The sequence below is a fragment of the Alosa pseudoharengus genome, unplaced genomic scaffold (assembly GCF_046254945.1).
Source record: "Alosa pseudoharengus isolate Yale_2024_CS ecotype anadromous, Long Island Sound unplaced genomic scaffold, YU_APseudo_1.1 YU_APseudo_1.1_scf_24, whole genome shotgun sequence".
Classification (NCBI taxonomy): Eukaryota; Metazoa; Chordata; class Actinopteri; order Clupeiformes; family Clupeidae; genus Alosa; species Alosa pseudoharengus.
In genome coordinates, this window is record NW_027468689.1 from 19,078,999 (window position 1) to 19,097,647 (window position 18,649).

An 18,649-nucleotide genomic window follows, 5' to 3' on the forward strand; every position below is an offset into this window, starting at 1 on the left:
TATACAGAGGTTCTGTGGATGTCAGTACTGTAAAAGACGTTGTCTGGCGTTACAGTCTGCACCTAAAATTGGACGTCCAAAATACATCTCTTTGCGCAGTGGGTTTAATAAAACATAAACTCACTTACTTTATGTCCATCCATAAGGCATTTTAGTATCACCTCATGACAATATGCAAGAGAAATATTACTCCTCTTTATTATTAAGCACACCAAGCTTTGAACATGTTTATTTGTAACCACCACCACAAAGTTAACATTTACAGTTTTAGGAAGGGTCTTGGGCCAAAACTTCAATGTCAAGATGCCTGGTAACCTTGTTGGTTTGGAAAAGTAGCTGCATGACAGCAAATGAAGGGGTCAGGGTGATGTTTGATGTTTGATCTTCTGGAGTTTGCGGACAGATTGCAGCCTAAAGATGACAGGGGAAGGACTAATATTTTAGTTAATGCTGACACTGACCGATTCATTTCCTCTTTATTTGAGCCATTACCACTTAAAGGCACTATCACATGCACACACACAGGACACTGTCTCTCTCAGCTAACCTGACATTTGTGCTTCTAAGGGACGTTAGAAGATGAACAGATTGCTTTGGGGGTTTTTGTGTCTTTATGTTCTTGGTTTAAATGCATCCCAAGGTGAGTAATGATTTGTTTACTGTGACATAACTACCCTTTCAGTTTTATTAGGGTACTTCGCTAATTTAGGCTATGTGTGGTTTGATACATTTCCTGTGTTAATATATTTTATTAATATAGTTAATATCATAGCCTATGCTGAACTGGGACAAAAAATCGGCCCTGGCATTTTTGCCCCAGGCGGCCCACACCCACCATGACTGATCAGACACATCACCTGCAGACATAAAATATGCCCTGAGCATGAGTTGCCTAGTGTTCTGCGTTCCTGTGATAGTTTTGGATCTTTCAAGACGGGTCTCAAGACTTATCTGTTCAGCATACACTTAAATAATTAATCAATTCTTAGAGTTATGATTTGTATCTTTACGGCATATTTTTTTACTATTACTATTTGATACTGTATTGATATTATTATTATTACCATTTTGATTAATATTGTGGATCATATTGGCCTAAGTGAGGTTCTGGGGGTTCCTCCCCCGGGAAAGTGTTGAAATTCTTACTGTTAACCCTCCTGTTGTGTTCACAGTCAAATGTGACCGAATGACAATTATTTTCTCTCAGAAATATTGTTAATTTATTGAGTACCGAAGCCATGACGTAGCGTTGTCAATGCAGCAATTTTACTGGATCTAAAGAAATCAATCTAACCATAGTAATCACCATAGGGTGGCTTTCTTAATCTATTTCTTAATCTATTTCAATGGTGTTGTTTTCTTAACCCTGGCGCCTAAAGTTTGCCAGGTTTAAATAAGTTATGAGAGGAAAATATTTTTGTTTGCTGTGAAACACACACATACCTGTTTGTATGCTTTTTGTTTTAATAAATTGTATTAATATGTATTTTATTATTATTTTATGTATAAGCTAAGGTTGCTAGCACAGGTGTCTAAAAAGAGATAAAAAAAAGACTTGCACTTTCTGTTTGCAGTTTTGTGTTATACAGTATTTGGGGGGGAAAAAACATTGCATTTTCAGAAATAGACGATCTTTTTTGTATTATTCTTGAACACTGACGTGGCCCTCCAATCAGATTACGTTGGCAGAAGTGGCCCCCAGCTCATTTGAGCTTGAGACCACTGAGCTAAGCGCACTCCTTTGGTTATTTGGAGTTGCTGCAGGTGTTGCGACTTTTTTCCCTAATTTCTGGTAGGCCGTAATCTGACATTCAGCGCAGTGTTATGCCGTAAAACCTATCAATCTGAGCATGAAAACTCACATCGGGTAGCGACTCACATTGGGGAGTGACAGGGTGTTTCTTTGATGTTTTTCCTTGATACAATGTTTCTTTGATGTTTCATTGTGATACAATGTTAACGGTAATTTTCACTGAACGTTCTAAAGAACTTGGTCGAATTGATACAAAATATGTAAGAAGGTCAAAGAAATGGAACTACTTCATAGCCTTACAAATAACCGATTTTTAATTTCACATTCTAAAGAACCTTCACAATGGGAAACTGAATCAAGCAGTAGAATAATTCTTTTTTATTTATTTTTTCAAAAATGTATAGCCATTCACCCGCATTCAAAAACGGAACATTTTATATTTCACAACTTTGTGAAATACCGTGACTGGGAAAGGCTGGCAAAGCAAGCCGCAGACAGATCAGGGGATTCACTTCCCTGTTAGGTAGCCTACAGTAGGCCTAGGCTAGGCCATCAACACGACTGCTGTTCTCGTGAAGTTTCTTCAGTTTTTCATGTTCTGAATGCTAATTTGGTTTCATGTTCATCTTCCTAATGTATGAGGCACTGTCGCTATTACTGTACATATGTCTGTCACTATCTTGACTCAAGGGGAGACGGGGGAGGGGGCCTTCATTAACTTGCGGGGCCCTACTCAACTTGCATAGTGCGCCTATAGGGAGAACCCAGGGCTGGACTGGGACCAAAAAATGGCCCGGGCATTTTTGGCCATGGCGGCCCACCATGACTGCAGGTGGTTAGAACTCCGGCGAAGCGGAGCAGGACTGGAGTGGGCGTGGTCGACGCAGCCGACGGGACAGAGAGGGCTGCGCAGGCTGAACCGGCGTTACAACAGGCTATCATAATTGCTGTGTCATTCTAGTGTCTTTCTGAGTGCGTGCGTGTGTAGCCTAGGCCTACTGTACGTGTGTGTACCTGCCTGTATGCGCACAGAAATGTGATAGGTTTGCTTGTTGTACTGCGTCAACAATTTCGATCAATCATGACTGACTTCAGATCTTAAAAAGTTGAGTGCGTTCTGAGGCCGACCACTCGTTGATTTGTTGTGGATAACTTATTTATTTTTTCTCCTCTCTGCGTCGACGACAATCGAATAGCGCAATGTAAAATGCACACTCTAAAAAATGAATTGTTTTCAACCCAGCCGCTGAGTAAAATGTGGTCCAACACAGCATTGGGTTATCTTAACCAAGCAAATTGGGTTACTAAATTTAACCCAACAACTGGGTTGAAATTTAACCAATATGTTGGGTTATGTTGACACAACTGTTTAGTTAAAGTTACTTAATGTTTGGGTTATGTAACCAAATCTCCCAAAACTACTGGTTGATTTTTAAAATACTCTGCTTTTACAAACTTTTAATAACTCAAGGTTTGTATTTACTTACTTGAAAGTCACACCTTCTGTTGACAGCTTTAGGCCTGATATAAATAGTCTATATTAAATGGCCATCAAAAGCCATGCAATGAAATAAAACAGTTCGACACAATTATTTATTTGATAATTTTCTTTATTTTTGAATAGATAGCCTAGTATAAAATGCATGTGATACTTCCATGAAGGCAGGCAGATTCCAAAGTCCGTTTTGGGGGTCAGCCCTGTCAATCAAACAAAAAAAGAGTGCATTTTAATCACTGTTAGCCTAACATTACAGAACTTTATATCAAGACTTGCATGAACCATTACCAGTGAATGATATTGACAGACATAAAAATCCACCAGGAGACAAATTATTAGTGCAACACACTCGGAAACCATGACCACCTAATATTATGGAGTTGTTTTAAACATAATACCGGTAATAGCCTACAAAACGTGCGTTTATGTCAGATGAGCTTGATAACAACATTACCATTAGCCTAACATTAGGCTGACAAACGTTCAGCAGTGCTAACGTTAGCTAGCTAATGTTAACACATTATTCAATTAGTGAATCCAAGTTAATGTTACCACCAAGAACCACCCAGTAAGTTACATGGCTATAATATGAGGCTACCCTGAATGATTTAATAAGATGTTGTTTGGCATGATTATTATCGTAAGTTACGTGTTACTGTGTTAGCTAGTTGACAAACGTTAGCCACGAAGCATATTTAATTAGCATAAAGTTTCCAAGTCTGCTAACCTTACCTACCAGCTGCTGGTATGCTAATTGTAGTTCGTTGTAAAAGTTCGTTTTGTTTCTGTTCAGCAGTTCCTACCCAGTGAATACAGAACTATGTTTTTATGAGTCTGTATTTGTGTAGATTTAACATTAACAGTAGCTAATATTAGTGGAATGACACCTGCTAACCTGCTTGAAGCTGAACGAAATGGCAGGCAGAATATTCCTTGATATCACGAAGGGTATGTCTCTGGGTGGACTTTTAAAATCCGTCTGGATAAAAATGAATAAATAAAAGCAAATACATACCTTCCGAAATCACCTGATTTCCATTGCATGTTGACAGCTGCTGGACTTGACGGTTGAAAGAATGTTTTTTTTCTCAACCTTCAAATAACTATGCAGCTGTGTTGAAGTCACCCTGGTGCTGGGTAGTGTACTCCACGTCAGGTGGGGGACAGGAGGGAGCACAGCCCTAAACTATCAACCCAGCAGTGATAAACTATCAACCCAGCAAGCTGGGTTACAGAAATGACCCAATATGAGTAAAAACAACCAAACAAAATGACCCAACAGCCTCAACCCAGCGTTTGGGTTGAAAAAATAACCCAGCATTTTTTAGAGTGCAGATGGCTTCTTTGCTACTGATGCATGTTGCAGAGAAACGCTCAAATGCATGTCAATCGAAATCGGAGGAGCAGGTGGACACCCACCCAGCCCTCCACACACACACACACACACAACAGCCCTCCCTCCATGAAACGTCCCTCTTCATTCTGCTAACATTTACAGTAGCTATTCTGACCTCTTCCTCAATTTGTCCCTGCTGGGTAACGTCTCCTCCGTAACGTCTCTGTCCACCTCCTCCGAATCCACCGGTACGAATTCTCCTTCCTCTGTCACTACACTGCACATCAAACGTAACGTCTCTCTCCTCCTCCGAATCCACCTGTACTTCGCCTTCCTCTGTGTTAATACATTACACATCAAAGCTGTGTTCCACTCCTTCAGCCTGTGCACTCGATGTCGACGGCCCTGCACCTGCTGTAACAGTCGACCTTGGGGTGAAAATTTCTGTGATTTTGACACATTTTGCTGCGTCCACTTGTAGGCTTTTTAGCCTTTTGTCTCGCAGCTTCTGTGCGCCCCCCTTGCGCTTTTGTGGTTTATTGGGCCTACTATCCATTTTCACAATTTCACAGACGGAAACTCACTTCTCTCCGCGGTCAGACAGCTCAAATGGCAAAATTTGATAACCCTGGGAGGGGATGGGGAGGGCTGAGAGATGTCATAGGACTAGCCCAATGTCCGTCATGAAAATCAACCAATGGGCCGCGTTTCGTGTCTTAAATACCGTCGCGGTGAATATTTTTATTATTATTATTATTAAATCATGACAGCCAAAAATGTGCGTCGGCCCACCGGGCATTGCCCGGTACGCCCGATGGCCAGTCCAGAACCGTTGTTACATGGCAACTGGCTCCCATGTTAAGTGGCTGCGTTGATGATGTTTCATGATTGATGACGAGACAGATGTGGCCGCTTGCAGATTTGTCACTTTCTGATATACTAACGCACACAAATATGCATGACATGTTTAAAAGTCAAAATTGTATGTAGTACTACATGCACTGGACCATAAATATGGCACCCAAAAAACAAACACCTAAATAGCATATATTAACTCCACCAGGGTATCGAACCACGAATAAATTGATCTGTTTGCTTGGTAATAAGACGCCTATCCACTTGCGCCACGAACCAGCTGACGGCACTTACAGAAATTGACTTCAGTTGTATGATTAAAAGAAGTCAGCTAACTATGACCGCCGCGCCGCGAAGCAGTGGTCATATACTGTAGGTTTAGTCCGATTTTTTTTTTTTTTTTTCGCATGCCCAAATTTCAAGGGGCTATGTCAACCCATTCCATAACCACTTATTTCATGTATAGCGCCACCTAGTTAAACACAAAAAAGTAAAATTGAGGTGTTGTAATTACAGGTATCTGTGACCTAACATAGTCAAAACTGCACAAAATTGGACGTGTAGGATCATTATGACACCCTCTGTATGCACGCCAAGTTTTGTGGAATTCCGTTCATGGGGGGCCACACAATAAATTAATTTATGTTACTATACACCAACTGGCCTGTAGGTGGCCGGAGACAGTTTTCAGTGAATATCTCGAGAACCGTAGGGCCTAGGAGGTCCACCTTTTTTATGTATGTTGGTCTTAAGGGGGCATGTCAACCCATCCCATTACCACTTATTTCATGTATAGCGCCACCTAGTTAAAAATTAAAAAGCAAAATATTAGGTGTTTTCATCACAATATCTCTGGCTGACATGGTCAAAACTGCATGAAATTAAAAGTGTAGGATCATTATGACACCCTCCGAATGCATGCCAAGTTTTGTGTACTTTCGTTCATGGGGGGCCTTACAATAAAATAATTTATGTGTACATTTAGTGACGTACACCAACAAGGATTCCTGGGACACTGAAAGACCGGGGTACACAAAACTTGGTGGGCATATAACCCCACATGGATAGCATGGAACCGTCGTTTTTCGTTTTGATCTGTAGCCCCCCCGCTGGACTGGACCCCCCGAAAGGAGGGTAGGGCAGAGTTCTCTGTGAATATCTTGAGAACTGTAGGGCCTAGGATGACCATTTTTTTCCATATGTTTGCCTCCAGGGGTCATGTTAACCCATTTCATGTGCACACATGTGCACAAACAGATACACACGCACACACATACATTCACAGTAATCATACGTATGACACATACTCACACAGTAGACATATGTACGCATGCATGCACGGGCACATATGCAGGCACACACACAAGCACGCACACACACACACACACACACACACACACACACACACACACACACATAACATAAACATGTACATGCACACATGCACACAATTCAAGAATTTCTCAGAATTATGAACAGGCAAGATGGAGATGGGGTTGTATACAATGAATTTTACATGTGTAATCTATGAACTAATAATGTTCTGGTACTTGTTGTCTAGCAGATACCAGTGAGAATTGAGTGTGGATAATGCAATTTAGTGAGACAGTTAGAATCATATAAGCCTTTCAGCGTGCATGAGTAAAAATTGTGACAACCAACCCCGGTCTCCCCTATTATTTCTTTAGGTGATTTGTCAAATGTAGGCTTTTCTGTCATTGATGTCATGATTTTTCCTTTTCTCAATATAGAACTATATTGTGAAAACAAATATGTAGGGGATTCCTATATCATTACATTGAATTCACCTGAACAAGATGGAGATACGCTGGTCTGGAAATGCAGTGACAACATCATTTATAAACGGAGGAGGGGAATTGTTAATGCAACTGCAAATGTCGACATGCAAGGCTCCCTTACTCTGACAAATATTTCCAAGTCAATGGCTTGTACATACAAAGCTGAACATCATGATAAATATGGGAAATTAATTAAATCACTCAATGCAAGACTCTGTGTGTTCTGTAAGTACATCAAAACCAAAACAGTGGCTTTGTTTAGAAAGTCGTCAAACTTCTCATGAAATATCCAGTCTTCCCATCTTGTTCTGACAGAACCCAAATGATGTGTGAATTCATCTATTCTAGCCAAGACTCCAGACCCAAAGTTGGAGGTGGAATGTTCCCCATCAGGTGTGGCAACCCTCCACTGTGGTCCACTGCTCCAGGGGGGCTTTCCTGAGGACATCACATTGACATGGTTCCACAACAACATTGAGATGAAGAATGAGACGTCTAACCCTCTTAAACCTCAGAAGCCTGGGCCGAGGGATCGCTACAAATGTAGACTTAGTAATGGCCATGACATGAAAGACAGTAACGAAGAAACCATATCATGTGAAGTCTCTGGTAAATATCTGTAACAAAGAATCTAAGCATAGTTAACATATTTCAAATTATGGTCATTTGCTTGTATGCATATTTGAATCTGTACTGTATGTGTGTGTGTGTGTGTGTGTGTGTGGATCATTTTGGGTATTGTTCTCTATAAAGCTGTTTTAGGTCTAATATAGAATCATACTGCAACTGCAATCATTAAATGTTTGTGGCATATGTAATTACCCAGTGTAGATTATTGTGCTACAAGATATTCAGTCACCGCTGAAATTAACTGCCAGGCCTTCAAAAATATCTCTCTCTCTCTCTCTCTCTCTGCTAAATTCACAAGGATGCACTGGTCCATATTTCCCTTTTTTTGAGTTTGTCAAAAAAATATTTTTTTTTTTAGGTGATTTGTCAAATGTAGGCTTTTTTGTCACTGATCTCATGATTTGTCCTTCTCTCAACACAGTATCTGGATGTCATGTAAAGAAGTTTGAAGGAGAATTTTATACCATGACATTAAATTCAACTCAACAAGATGGAGATATGCTGGTCTGGAAATGTGATGACAAGGTCATTTATAAACGGAGGAAGGGAAAGATTGATCCAACTGCAGATGTGGACATGCAAGGCTCCCTTACTCTGACAAATATTTCCAAGTCAATGGCTTGTACATACAAAGCTGAACATTGGGGTATACATGGGAGATTAATTAAAGAACAATCTGCAAGACTCTGTGTGTTCTGTAAGTACATCAAAAACAAAATGCCCCAACAGTGGCTTTGTTTAGAAAGCCGTCAAACTTCTCATGAAATATCCAGTCTTGCCGTGTTTGTTCTGACAGAACCCAAATAATGTGTGAATTCATCTGTTCTAGCCAAGACTCCAGACCCAAAGTTGGAGGTGGAATGTTCCCCATCAGGTGTGGCAACCCTCCAGTGTGGTCCACTGCTCCAGGGGGGCTTTCCTGAGGACATCACATTCACATGGTTCCACAACAACATTGAGATGACAAATGAGACGTCTAACCCTCTAAAACCTCAGAAGCCTGGGCCGAGGGATCGCTACAAATGTAGACTTAGTAATGGCCACGACATGAAAGACAGTAACGAAGAAACCATATCATGTGTAGTCTCTGGTAAATATCTGTAACAAAGAATCTAAGCATAGTTAACACATTTCAAATTATGGTAATTTGCTTGTATGCATATTTGAATGTAAATGTAGATTATTGTGCTACAAGATATTCAGTCACCGCTGAAATTAACTGCCAGGCCTTCAAAAATCTCTCTCTCTCTCTCTCTGTCTCTCTCTCTGCTAAATTTCACAAGGATGCACTGGTTTATTTTCCTTGTCATGAATTGGTCAAAAAAATGTTTAATGTGATTCATGAAATTAAATCATTGTGAATTTTCTGTCACTGGTCTCATGATTTTTAAGTGAAGGGACTGGTCAAGGATGCGCTGGTCCATATGTCCCTTCTTTTGAGTTTGTCAAAAAAGTATTATTTTTTTAGGTGATTTGCCAAATGTAGCCTTTTTTGTCACTGATCTCATGATTTCTCCTTCTCTCAATACAGCATCTGGATGTCAAGTAAAGAAGTTTGAAGGAGAAACTTATACCATGACATTGAATTCAACTCAACAAGATGGAGATACGCTGGTCTGGAAATGTGGTGACAACATCATTTATAAACGGAGGAAGGGAATTGTTAATCCAAGTGCAGATGTGGACATGCAAGGCTCCCTTACTCTGACAAATATTTCCAAGTCAATGGCTTGTACATACAAAGCTGAACATCATGGTAAAGATGGGAGATTAATTAAAGAACACTATAGAAGACTCTGTGTGTTCTGTAAGTACATCAAAACCAAAATGGCACAACAGTGGCTTTGTTAAGAAAGTCGTCAAACTTCTCATAAAATATCCAGTCTTGCAGTGTTTGTTCTGACAGAACCCAAATAATGTGTGAATTCATCTTTTCTAGCCAAGACTCCAGACCCAAAATTGGAGGTGGAATGTTCCCCATCAGGTGTGGCAACCCTCCACTGTGGTCCACTGCTCCAGGGGGGCTTTCCTGAGGACATCACATTGACATGGTTCCACAACAACATTGAGATGAAGAATGAGACGTCTACCCCTCTAAAACCTCAGAAGCCTGGGCCAAGGGATCGCTACAAATGTAGACTTAGTAATGGTCACGACATGAAAGACAGTAACGAAGAAACCATATCATGTGAAGTCTCTGGTAAATATCTGTAACAAAGAATCTAAGCATAGTTAACACATTTCAAATTCTGGTCATTTGCTTGTATGCATATTTGAATCTGTACTGTATGTGTGTGTGTGTGTGTGTGTGTGTGGATCATTTTGGGTATTGTTCTCTATAAAGCTGTTTTAGGTCTAATATAGAATCATTACTGCAACTGCAATCATTAAATGTTTGTGGCATATGTAATTACCCAGTGTAGATTATTGTGCTACAAGATATTCAGTCACCGCTGAAATTAACTGCCAGGCCTTCAAAAATCTCTCTCTCTCTCTCTCTCTCTCTCTCTCTCTCTCTCTCTCTCTGCTAAATTCACAAGGATGCACTGGTCCATATTTCCCTTTTTTTGAGTTTGTCAAAAAAATATTTTTTTTTTAGGTGATTTGTCAAATGTAGGCTTTTGTGTCACTGATCTCATGATTTGTCCTTCTCTCAACACAGTATCTGGATGTCATGTAAAGAAGTTTGAAGGAGAACCTTATACCATGACATTGAATTCAACTCAACAAGATGGAGATATGCTGGTCTGGAAATGTGATGACAAGGTCATTTATAAACGGAGGAGGGGAAAGATTGATCCAACTGCAGATGTGGACATGCAAGGCTCCCTTACTCTGACAAATATTTCCAAGTCAATGGCTTGTACATACAAAGCTGAACATTGGGGTATACATGGGAGATTAATTAAAGAACAATCTGCAAGACTCTGTGTGTTCTGTAAGTACATCAAAAACAAAATGCCCCAACAGTGGCTTTGTTTAGAAAGCCGTCAAACTTCTCATGAAATATCCAGTCTTGCCATGTTTGTTCTGACAGAACCCAAATAATGTGTGAATTCATCTGTTCTAGCCAAGACTCCAGACCCAAAGTTGGAGGTGGAATGTTCCCCATCAGGTGTGGCAACCCTCCAGTGTGGTCCACTGCTCCAGGGGGGCTTTCCTGAGGACATCACATTGACATGGTTCCACAACAACATTGAGATGAAGAATGAGACGTCTAACGCTCTAAAACCTCAGAAGCGTGGGCCGAGGGATCGCTACAAATGTAGACTTAGTAATGGTCACGACATGAAAGACAGTAACGAAGAAACCGTATCATGTGAAGTCTCTGGTAAATATCTGTAACAAAGAATCTAAGCATAGTTAACACATTTCAAATTATGGTCATTTGCTTTTATGCATATTTGAATGTAAATGTAGATTATTGTGCTACAAGATATTCAGTCACCGCTGAAATTAACTGCCAGGCCTTCAAAAATCTCTCTCTCTCTCTCTCTGTCTCTCTCTCTGCTGAATTCACAAGGATGCACTGGTTTATTTTCCTTGTCATGAATTGGTCAAAAAAATGTTTAATGTGATTCATGAAATTAAATCATTGTGAATTTTCTGTCACTGGTCTCATGATTTTTAAGTGAAGGGACTGGTCAAGGATGCGCTGGTCCATATGTCCCTTCTTTTGAGTTTGTCAAAAAAGTATTATTTTTTTAGGTGATTTGCCAAATGTAGCCTTTTTTGTCACTGATCTCATGATTTCTCCTTCTCTCAATACAGCATCTGGATGTCAAGTAAAGAAGTTTGAAGGAGAAACTTATACCATGACATTGAATTCAACTCAACAAGATGGAGATACGCTGGTCTGGAAATGTGGTGACAACATCATTTATAAACGGAGGAAGGGAATTGTTAATCCAAGTGCAGATGTGGACATGCAAGGCTCCCTTACTCTGACAAATATTTCCAAGTCAATGGCTTGTACATACAAAGCTGAACATCATGGTAAAGATGGGAGATTAATTAAAGAACACTATAGAAGACTCTGTGTGTTCTGTAAGTACATCAAAACCAAAATGGCACAACAGTGGCTTTGTTAAGAAAGTCGTCAAACTTCTCATAAAATATCCAGTCTTGCAGTGTTTGTTCTGACAGAACCCAAATAGTGTGTGAATTCATCTTTTCTAGCCAGGACTCCAGACCCAAAATTGGAGGTGGAATGTTCCCCATCAGGTGTGGCAACCCTCCAGTGTGCTCCACTGCTCCAGGGGGGCTTTCCTGAGGACATCACATTGACATGGTTCCACAACAACATTGAGATGAAGAATGAGACGTCTAACCCTCTAAAACCTCAGAAGCGTGGGCCGAGGGATCGCTATAAATGTAGACTTAGTAATGGTTACGACATGAAAGACAGTAACGAAGAAACCGTATCATGTGAAGTCTCTGGTAAATATCTGTAACAAAGAATCTAAGCATACTGTAGTTAACACATTTCAAATTCTGGTCATTTGCTTGTATGCATATTGGAATCTGTACTGTGTGTGTGTGTGTGTGTGTGTGGATCATTTTGGGTATTGTTCTCTATAAAGCTGTTTTAGGTCTAATATAGAATCATTACTGCAACTGCAATCATTAAATGTTTGTGGCATATATAATTACCCAGTGTAGATTATTGTGCTACAGGATATTCAGTCACCGCTGAAATTAACTGCCAGGCCTTCAAAAATCTCTCTCTCTCTCTCTCTCTCTGCTAAATTCACAAGGATGCACTGGTCCATATTTCCCTTTTTTTGAGTTTGTCAAAAAAATATTTTTTTTTTAGGTGATTTGTCAAATGTAGGCTTTTTTGTCACTGATCTCATGATTTGTCCTTCTCTCAACACAGTATCTGGATGTCATGTAAAGAAGTTTGAAGGAGAATTTTATACCATGACATTAAATTCAACTCAACAAGATGGAGATATGCTGGTCTGGAAATGTGATGACAAGGTCATTTATAAACGGAGGAAGGGAAAGATTGATCCAACTGCAGATGTGGACATGCAAGGCTCCCTTACTCTGACAAATATTTCCAAGTCAATGGCTTGTACATACAAAGCTGAACATTGGGGTATACATGGGAGATTAATTAAAGAACAATCTGCAAGACTCTGTGTGTTCTGTAAGTACATCAAAAACAAAATGCCCCAACAGTGGCTTTGTTTAGAAAGCCGTCAAACTTCTCATGAAATATCCAGTCTTGCCATGTTTGTTCTGACAGAACCCAAATAATGTGTGAATTCATCTGTTCTAGCCAAGACTCCAGACCCAAAGTTGGAGGTGGAATGTTCCCCATCAGGTGTGGCAACCCTCCAGTGTGGTCCACTGCTCCAGGGGGGCTTTCCTGAGGACATCACATTGACATGGTTCCACAACAACATTGAGATGACAAATGAGACGTCTAACCCTCTAAAACCTCAGAAGCCTGGGCCGAGGGATCGCTACAAATGTAGACTTAGTAATGGCCACGACATGAAAGACAGTAACGAAGAAACCATATCATGTGAAGTCTCTGGTAAATATCTGTAACAAAGAATCTAAGCATAGTTAACACATTTCAAATTATGGTAATTTGCTTGTATGCATATTTGAATGTAAATGTAGATTATTGTGCTACAAGATATTCAGTCACCGCTGAAATTAACTGCCAGGCCTTCAAAAATCTCTCTCTCTCTCTCTCTGTCTCTCTCTCTGCTGAATTCACAAGGATGCACTGGTTTATTTTCCTTGTCATGAATTGGTCAAAAAAAATGTTTAATGTGATTCATGAAATTAAATCATTGTGAATTTTCTGTCACTGGTCTCATGATTTTTAAGTGAAGGGACTGGTCAAGGATGCGCTGGTCCATATGTCCCTTCTTTTGAGTTTGTCAAAAAAGTATTATTTTTTTAGGTGATTTGCCAAATGTAGCCTTTTTTGTCACTGATCTCATGATTTCTCCTTCTCTCAATACAGCATCTGGATGTCAAGTAAAGAAGTTTGAAGGAGAAACTTATACCATGACATTGAATTCAACTCAACAAGATGGAGATACGCTGGTCTGGAAATGTGGTGACAACATCATTTATAAACGAAGGAGGGGAATTGTTAATCCAAGTGCAGATGTGGACATGCAAGGCTCCCTTACTCTGACAAATATTTCCAAGTCAATGGCTTGTACATACAAAGCTGAACATCATGGTAAAGATGGGAGATTAATTAAAGAACACTATAAAAAACTCTGTGTGTTCTGTAAGTACATCAAAACCAAAATGGCACAACAGTGGCTTTGTTTAGAAAGTTGTCAAACTTCTCATAAAATATCCAGTCTTGCAGTGTTTGTTCTGACAGAACCCAAATAATGTGTGAATTCATCTATTCTAGCCAAGACTCCAGACCCAAAGTTGGAGGTGGAATGTTCCCCATCAGGTGTGGCAACCCTCCACTGTGCTCCACTGCTCCAGGGGGGCTTTCCTGAGGACATCACATTGACATGGTTCCACAACAACATTGAGATGAAGAATGAGACGTCTAACCCTCTTAAACCTCAGAAGCGTGGGCCGAGGGATCGCTACAAATGTAGACTTAGTAATGGCCATGACATGAAAGACAGTAACGAAGAAACCATATCATGTGAAGTCTCTGGTAAAATATCTGTAACAAAGAATCTTAGCATAGTTAACACATTTCAAATTCTTGTAATTTGCTTGTATACATATTTGAATCTGTACTGTATGTGTGTGTGTGTGTGTGGATCGTTTTTTGTATTGTTCTCACTTAAGATGTTCTAGATCTAATATAGAATCATTACTGCAACTGCAATCATTAAATGTTTGCGGCATATGTAATTACCCAGTGTAGATTATTGTGCTACAAGATATTCAGTCACCGCTGAAATTAACTGCCAGGCCTTCAAAAATCTCTCTCTCTCTCTCTCTCTCTCTCTGCTAAATTCACAAGGATGCACTGGTCCATATTTCCCTTCTTTTGAGTTTGTCAAAAAAACATTATTTTCTTAGGTGATTCGTCAAATGTAGACTTTTTTGTCACTGATCTCATGATTTTTCCTTCTCTCAACACAGTATCTGGATGTCATGTCAAGAAGTTTGAAGGAGAATCTTATACCATGACATTCAATTCACCTCAACAAGATGTAGATACACTGGTCTGGAAATGTGATGACAAGGTCATTTATAAACGGAGGAGGGGAAAGATTGATCCAACTGCAGATGTGGACATGCAAGGCTCCCTTACTCTGACCAATATTTCCAAGTCAATGGCTTGTACATACAGAGCGGATCATCATGATAAAGATGGGAGATCAATTAAATCACTCAATGCAAAACTCTGTGTGTTCAGTAAGTACAACAAAACCAAAATGGCACAACAGTGGCTTTGTTAAGAAAGTCGTCAAACTTCTCATGAAATATCCAGTCTTGCCATGTTTGTTCTGACAGAACCCAAATGATGTGTGAATTCATCTGTTCTAGCCAAGACTCCAGACCCAAAGTTGGAGGTGGAATGTTCCCCATCAGGTGTGGCAACCCTCCAGTGTGGTCCACTGCTCCAGGGGGGCTTTCCTGAGGACATCACATTGACATGGTTCCACAACAACATTGAGATGAAAAATGAGACGTCTAACCCTCTAAAACCTCAGAAGCCTGGGCCAAGGGATCGCTACAAATGTAGACTTAGTAATGGTCACGACATGAAAGACAGTAACGAAGAAACCGTATCATGTGAAGGCTGGTAAACATCTGTAACAAAGAATCTAAGCAGAGTTAACGCATTTAAAATTCTGGTCATTTGCTTGTATGCATATTTGAATGTGTACTGCACTGTATGTGTGTGTGTGTGTGTGTGTGTGTGTGTGTGTGTGTGTGTGTTTGTGGATCATTTAGCTTATTGTTCTCTATTAGATCTAATATAGAATCATTACTGCAACTGCAATCATTATATGTTTGTGGCATATGTAATTGCCCAGTGTAGATTATTGTGCTACAATACATTCAGTCACCGCTGAAATTAACTGCAAGGCCTTCAAAAATCTCTCTCTCTCTCTCTTTCCCTTGTCATGAATTGTTAAAAAATTGTTTAATGTGATTCATGAAATTAAATAATTGTGAATTTTCAGTCACTGGTCTCATTATTTTTTAAGTGAATGAACTGGTTTTTTTCCTTTCTTTTGAGTTTGTCAAAAAAGTATTCAATATCTATAACAAAGAATCTAAGCAGAGTTAACTAATTTAAAAATTTGGTCATTTGCTTGTATACATATTTGAATGTGTACTGTATGTGTGTGTGTGGATCATTTTGCGTATTGTTCTCTATTAAGCTGTTCTAGATCTAATATAGAATCATTACTGCAACTGCAATCATTATATCTTTGTGGCATATGTAGTTGCCCAGATTATTCTCTCTTATATCTCTCTCTCTTTTTCTTTTTTGATTTTTCATTGGATTTTTCACTGTGTACAAGGCCAAAAGAAAAAGTGATAGGGGGATTGTGGTGGTGGTGGTGGTGGTGTGGGGGGGGGGGGTCCTTACTGAATATGCATTTCACAAGATGGTTGATGACATTGAGGGCTTTCTTCCAATATGGGGGGTTGCTGTGTGAGGGTGGGGAAGGTGAGCAGATTATTTTTTAACATATGAATCTGCTCTGCAAGCTCTGTGAAGGTTTTTACTTGTAATTTGTAGGTGTCTGTAACAATGTCTTTATTGTGTAGTGGTTAAGCACCTGATATTGTTTCAATAAAGGTGTGCTAAGTCTTTCTCTCTGTCTCACTCTCTCTCTCTCCCTTCAAATAAAGACCTGCTGTTTGGCTATAACAAATGGGTGATAATTGGAATCATTGCTGGTGGTGGATTTCTGCTGCTGGTCCTGATCGTGTCTCTGATCGCCATCTGCTGCAAGAACCATCGCAGAAGAAAAAGGATGCTACGAGATAAACTGTCTCTCTCTCTCAGTTTATTTCTCTCAATCTCTCTCTCTGTATCTCTCCCTCTCTCTATCTCACTCTGTGTCTCTTATCTCTCCGAAGGCATCAGGCTGGTAGTGCATAAGAAAGGTTTCACATCACTATTGTCTAACGTGACATATGTCACATACCTAAATAAGTCACTCAAAGGGGGAAAGGGAAAATATCTTGATCTTTCTCACACATGATACGCATGCATGCACACACACACACACACACTCTCACACACACACACACACACACACACACACACACACACACTGTCTAATTTGTGTGACGGAGTGATTGGATTAAGGTTGACCCCCTCATAGTAATGAAAAAACACAAAATAAACAATGTAAAATTATGTCAATTCATTTCAAATAAGTATGCTATTTACAGACAAAACAAGTTGATGTGGCTTATGGATGGTAAGTCAAACCAAGGGATGCAAAAAAAAAATCAAAAAGTATTTACCAAAATTTTTTTATTCTGAATAAATATTTCTAATGTCATCAAGAAAAAATATAGTTAATTCTGAAAATATGAAAGGTTTGATAAGAATATAATATTTAAGTGGTGATATTGTAAATGTCATGTTGGTCAATCCGGACACATGGAGTCATGCACTTGTGAAAAATAAAAAATAGTGTGATACTCTTTATGAATAGTATTCAGTTGTATAATAGTATTAGTAGTAATAGTATTTTTGTACATCATGTTAACAAGAACCTTTGAATTATTAGCTTTAGGCTTTAGAAAAAACGCAATGGCAATGACGCAAATGGCACCCGTTTCATAGAATGACCCAAAACACAACATCCCACCCTAATGTGCCTACTTAAAAGGCAAATTTGCTCATATAAGCCAGAGACTTTCTAATGAGGAGACACAGCACTCCATCATCCATAGAAATGTATGGGGTTAGTTTACGCCAATATGGCAGTCGTCTCATCATATCACACCCCCTCCGCGGCAAAACGTCGATATGTAAATACTGTACATTGAGCCAATCATGTGGTGTGTTGTGAATACATTGAGCCAATAATGTGGTGTGTTGTGAAGACATCGTGCCAATCATGTGTTGTGATCTCGCCGTGTTGTGATCTCGCCTACTCAGGTAGGTCTATAGTTTCGCTTCCACATTTAACATATGGGAAGTTTCAATACAATTTGAGATACACTATAGTAAATAAGGTAGTAGACATTAATAAAATGCTGATGGTTAGTCAATAACATATTTATTTCAGTTGTTTCTCACTTGTCATAGCGTCACTAGGTGTCAGTAGTAACTCAAATTGGTGGCAGCAACTCATACACTCCAGACTGCTTCTGCCTATTTAATGAAACATAAACTCATCAGGCATTTTAGTATCACCTCATGACAAATTCTCATGTTTTCAGTGAAATATGAAGATAAATATTACTTAGGCTCCACTTTATTATTAAGCACACCAAGCTTTGAAAATGTTTATTTGTAGGTAACCACCACCAGTAAGTTAACATTTACAGTTTTAAGAAGGGCCTTGGGCCAAAACTTCAATGTCAAGATGCCTGGTAGCCTACCTTGTTGGTTTGGAAAAGCTTGCATGACAGCAAATGAAGGGGTCAGGGTGATGAAGATGTTTTATCTTCTGGAGTTTGTGGACAGATTGCAGCCTAAAGATGATGGGGGCAAAAGACTAATATAGTTATCGCTAACCGATTCATTTCCTCTTTATTTGAACCATTACTACACAAAGGCACTCACATATGCATATTCACCCATACACTAGCATGCATACACACACACACACACACTTGCA

The 18,649-nt window shown here is 39.5% G+C and overlaps 1 protein-coding gene across 2 annotated transcripts; it reads left to right on the top strand.

Moving 5' to 3' along the window:
• The first annotated feature begins 529 nt into the window (after window positions 1–529).
• On the top strand, window positions 530–16,017 carry LOC143142468 (uncharacterized). Of its 2 annotated transcripts, XM_076303371.1 has the most exons (17): window positions 530–640; window positions 7,194–7,466; window positions 7,590–7,850; window positions 8,293–8,568; window positions 8,701–8,961; window positions 9,403–9,678; window positions 9,811–10,071; window positions 10,534–10,809; window positions 10,942–11,202; window positions 11,643–11,918; window positions 12,051–12,311; window positions 12,751–13,026; window positions 13,159–13,419; window positions 13,861–14,136; window positions 14,269–14,529; window positions 14,967–15,242; window positions 15,375–16,017. In XM_076303371.1, the coding sequence occupies exons 1-17, from the start codon at window positions 580–582 to the stop codon at window positions 15,635–15,637; spliced, it is 4,356 nt and encodes a 1,451-aa protein (XP_076159486.1). In that variant the 5' UTR covers window positions 530–579; the 3' UTR covers window positions 15,638–16,017. The 2 variants fall into 2 exon arrangements, with proteins under 2 accessions (XP_076159486.1, XP_076159487.1); XM_076303372.1 differs by lacking the exons at window positions 11,643–11,918; window positions 12,051–12,311.
• The last annotated feature ends 2,632 nt before the right edge of the window (window positions 16,018–18,649 follow it).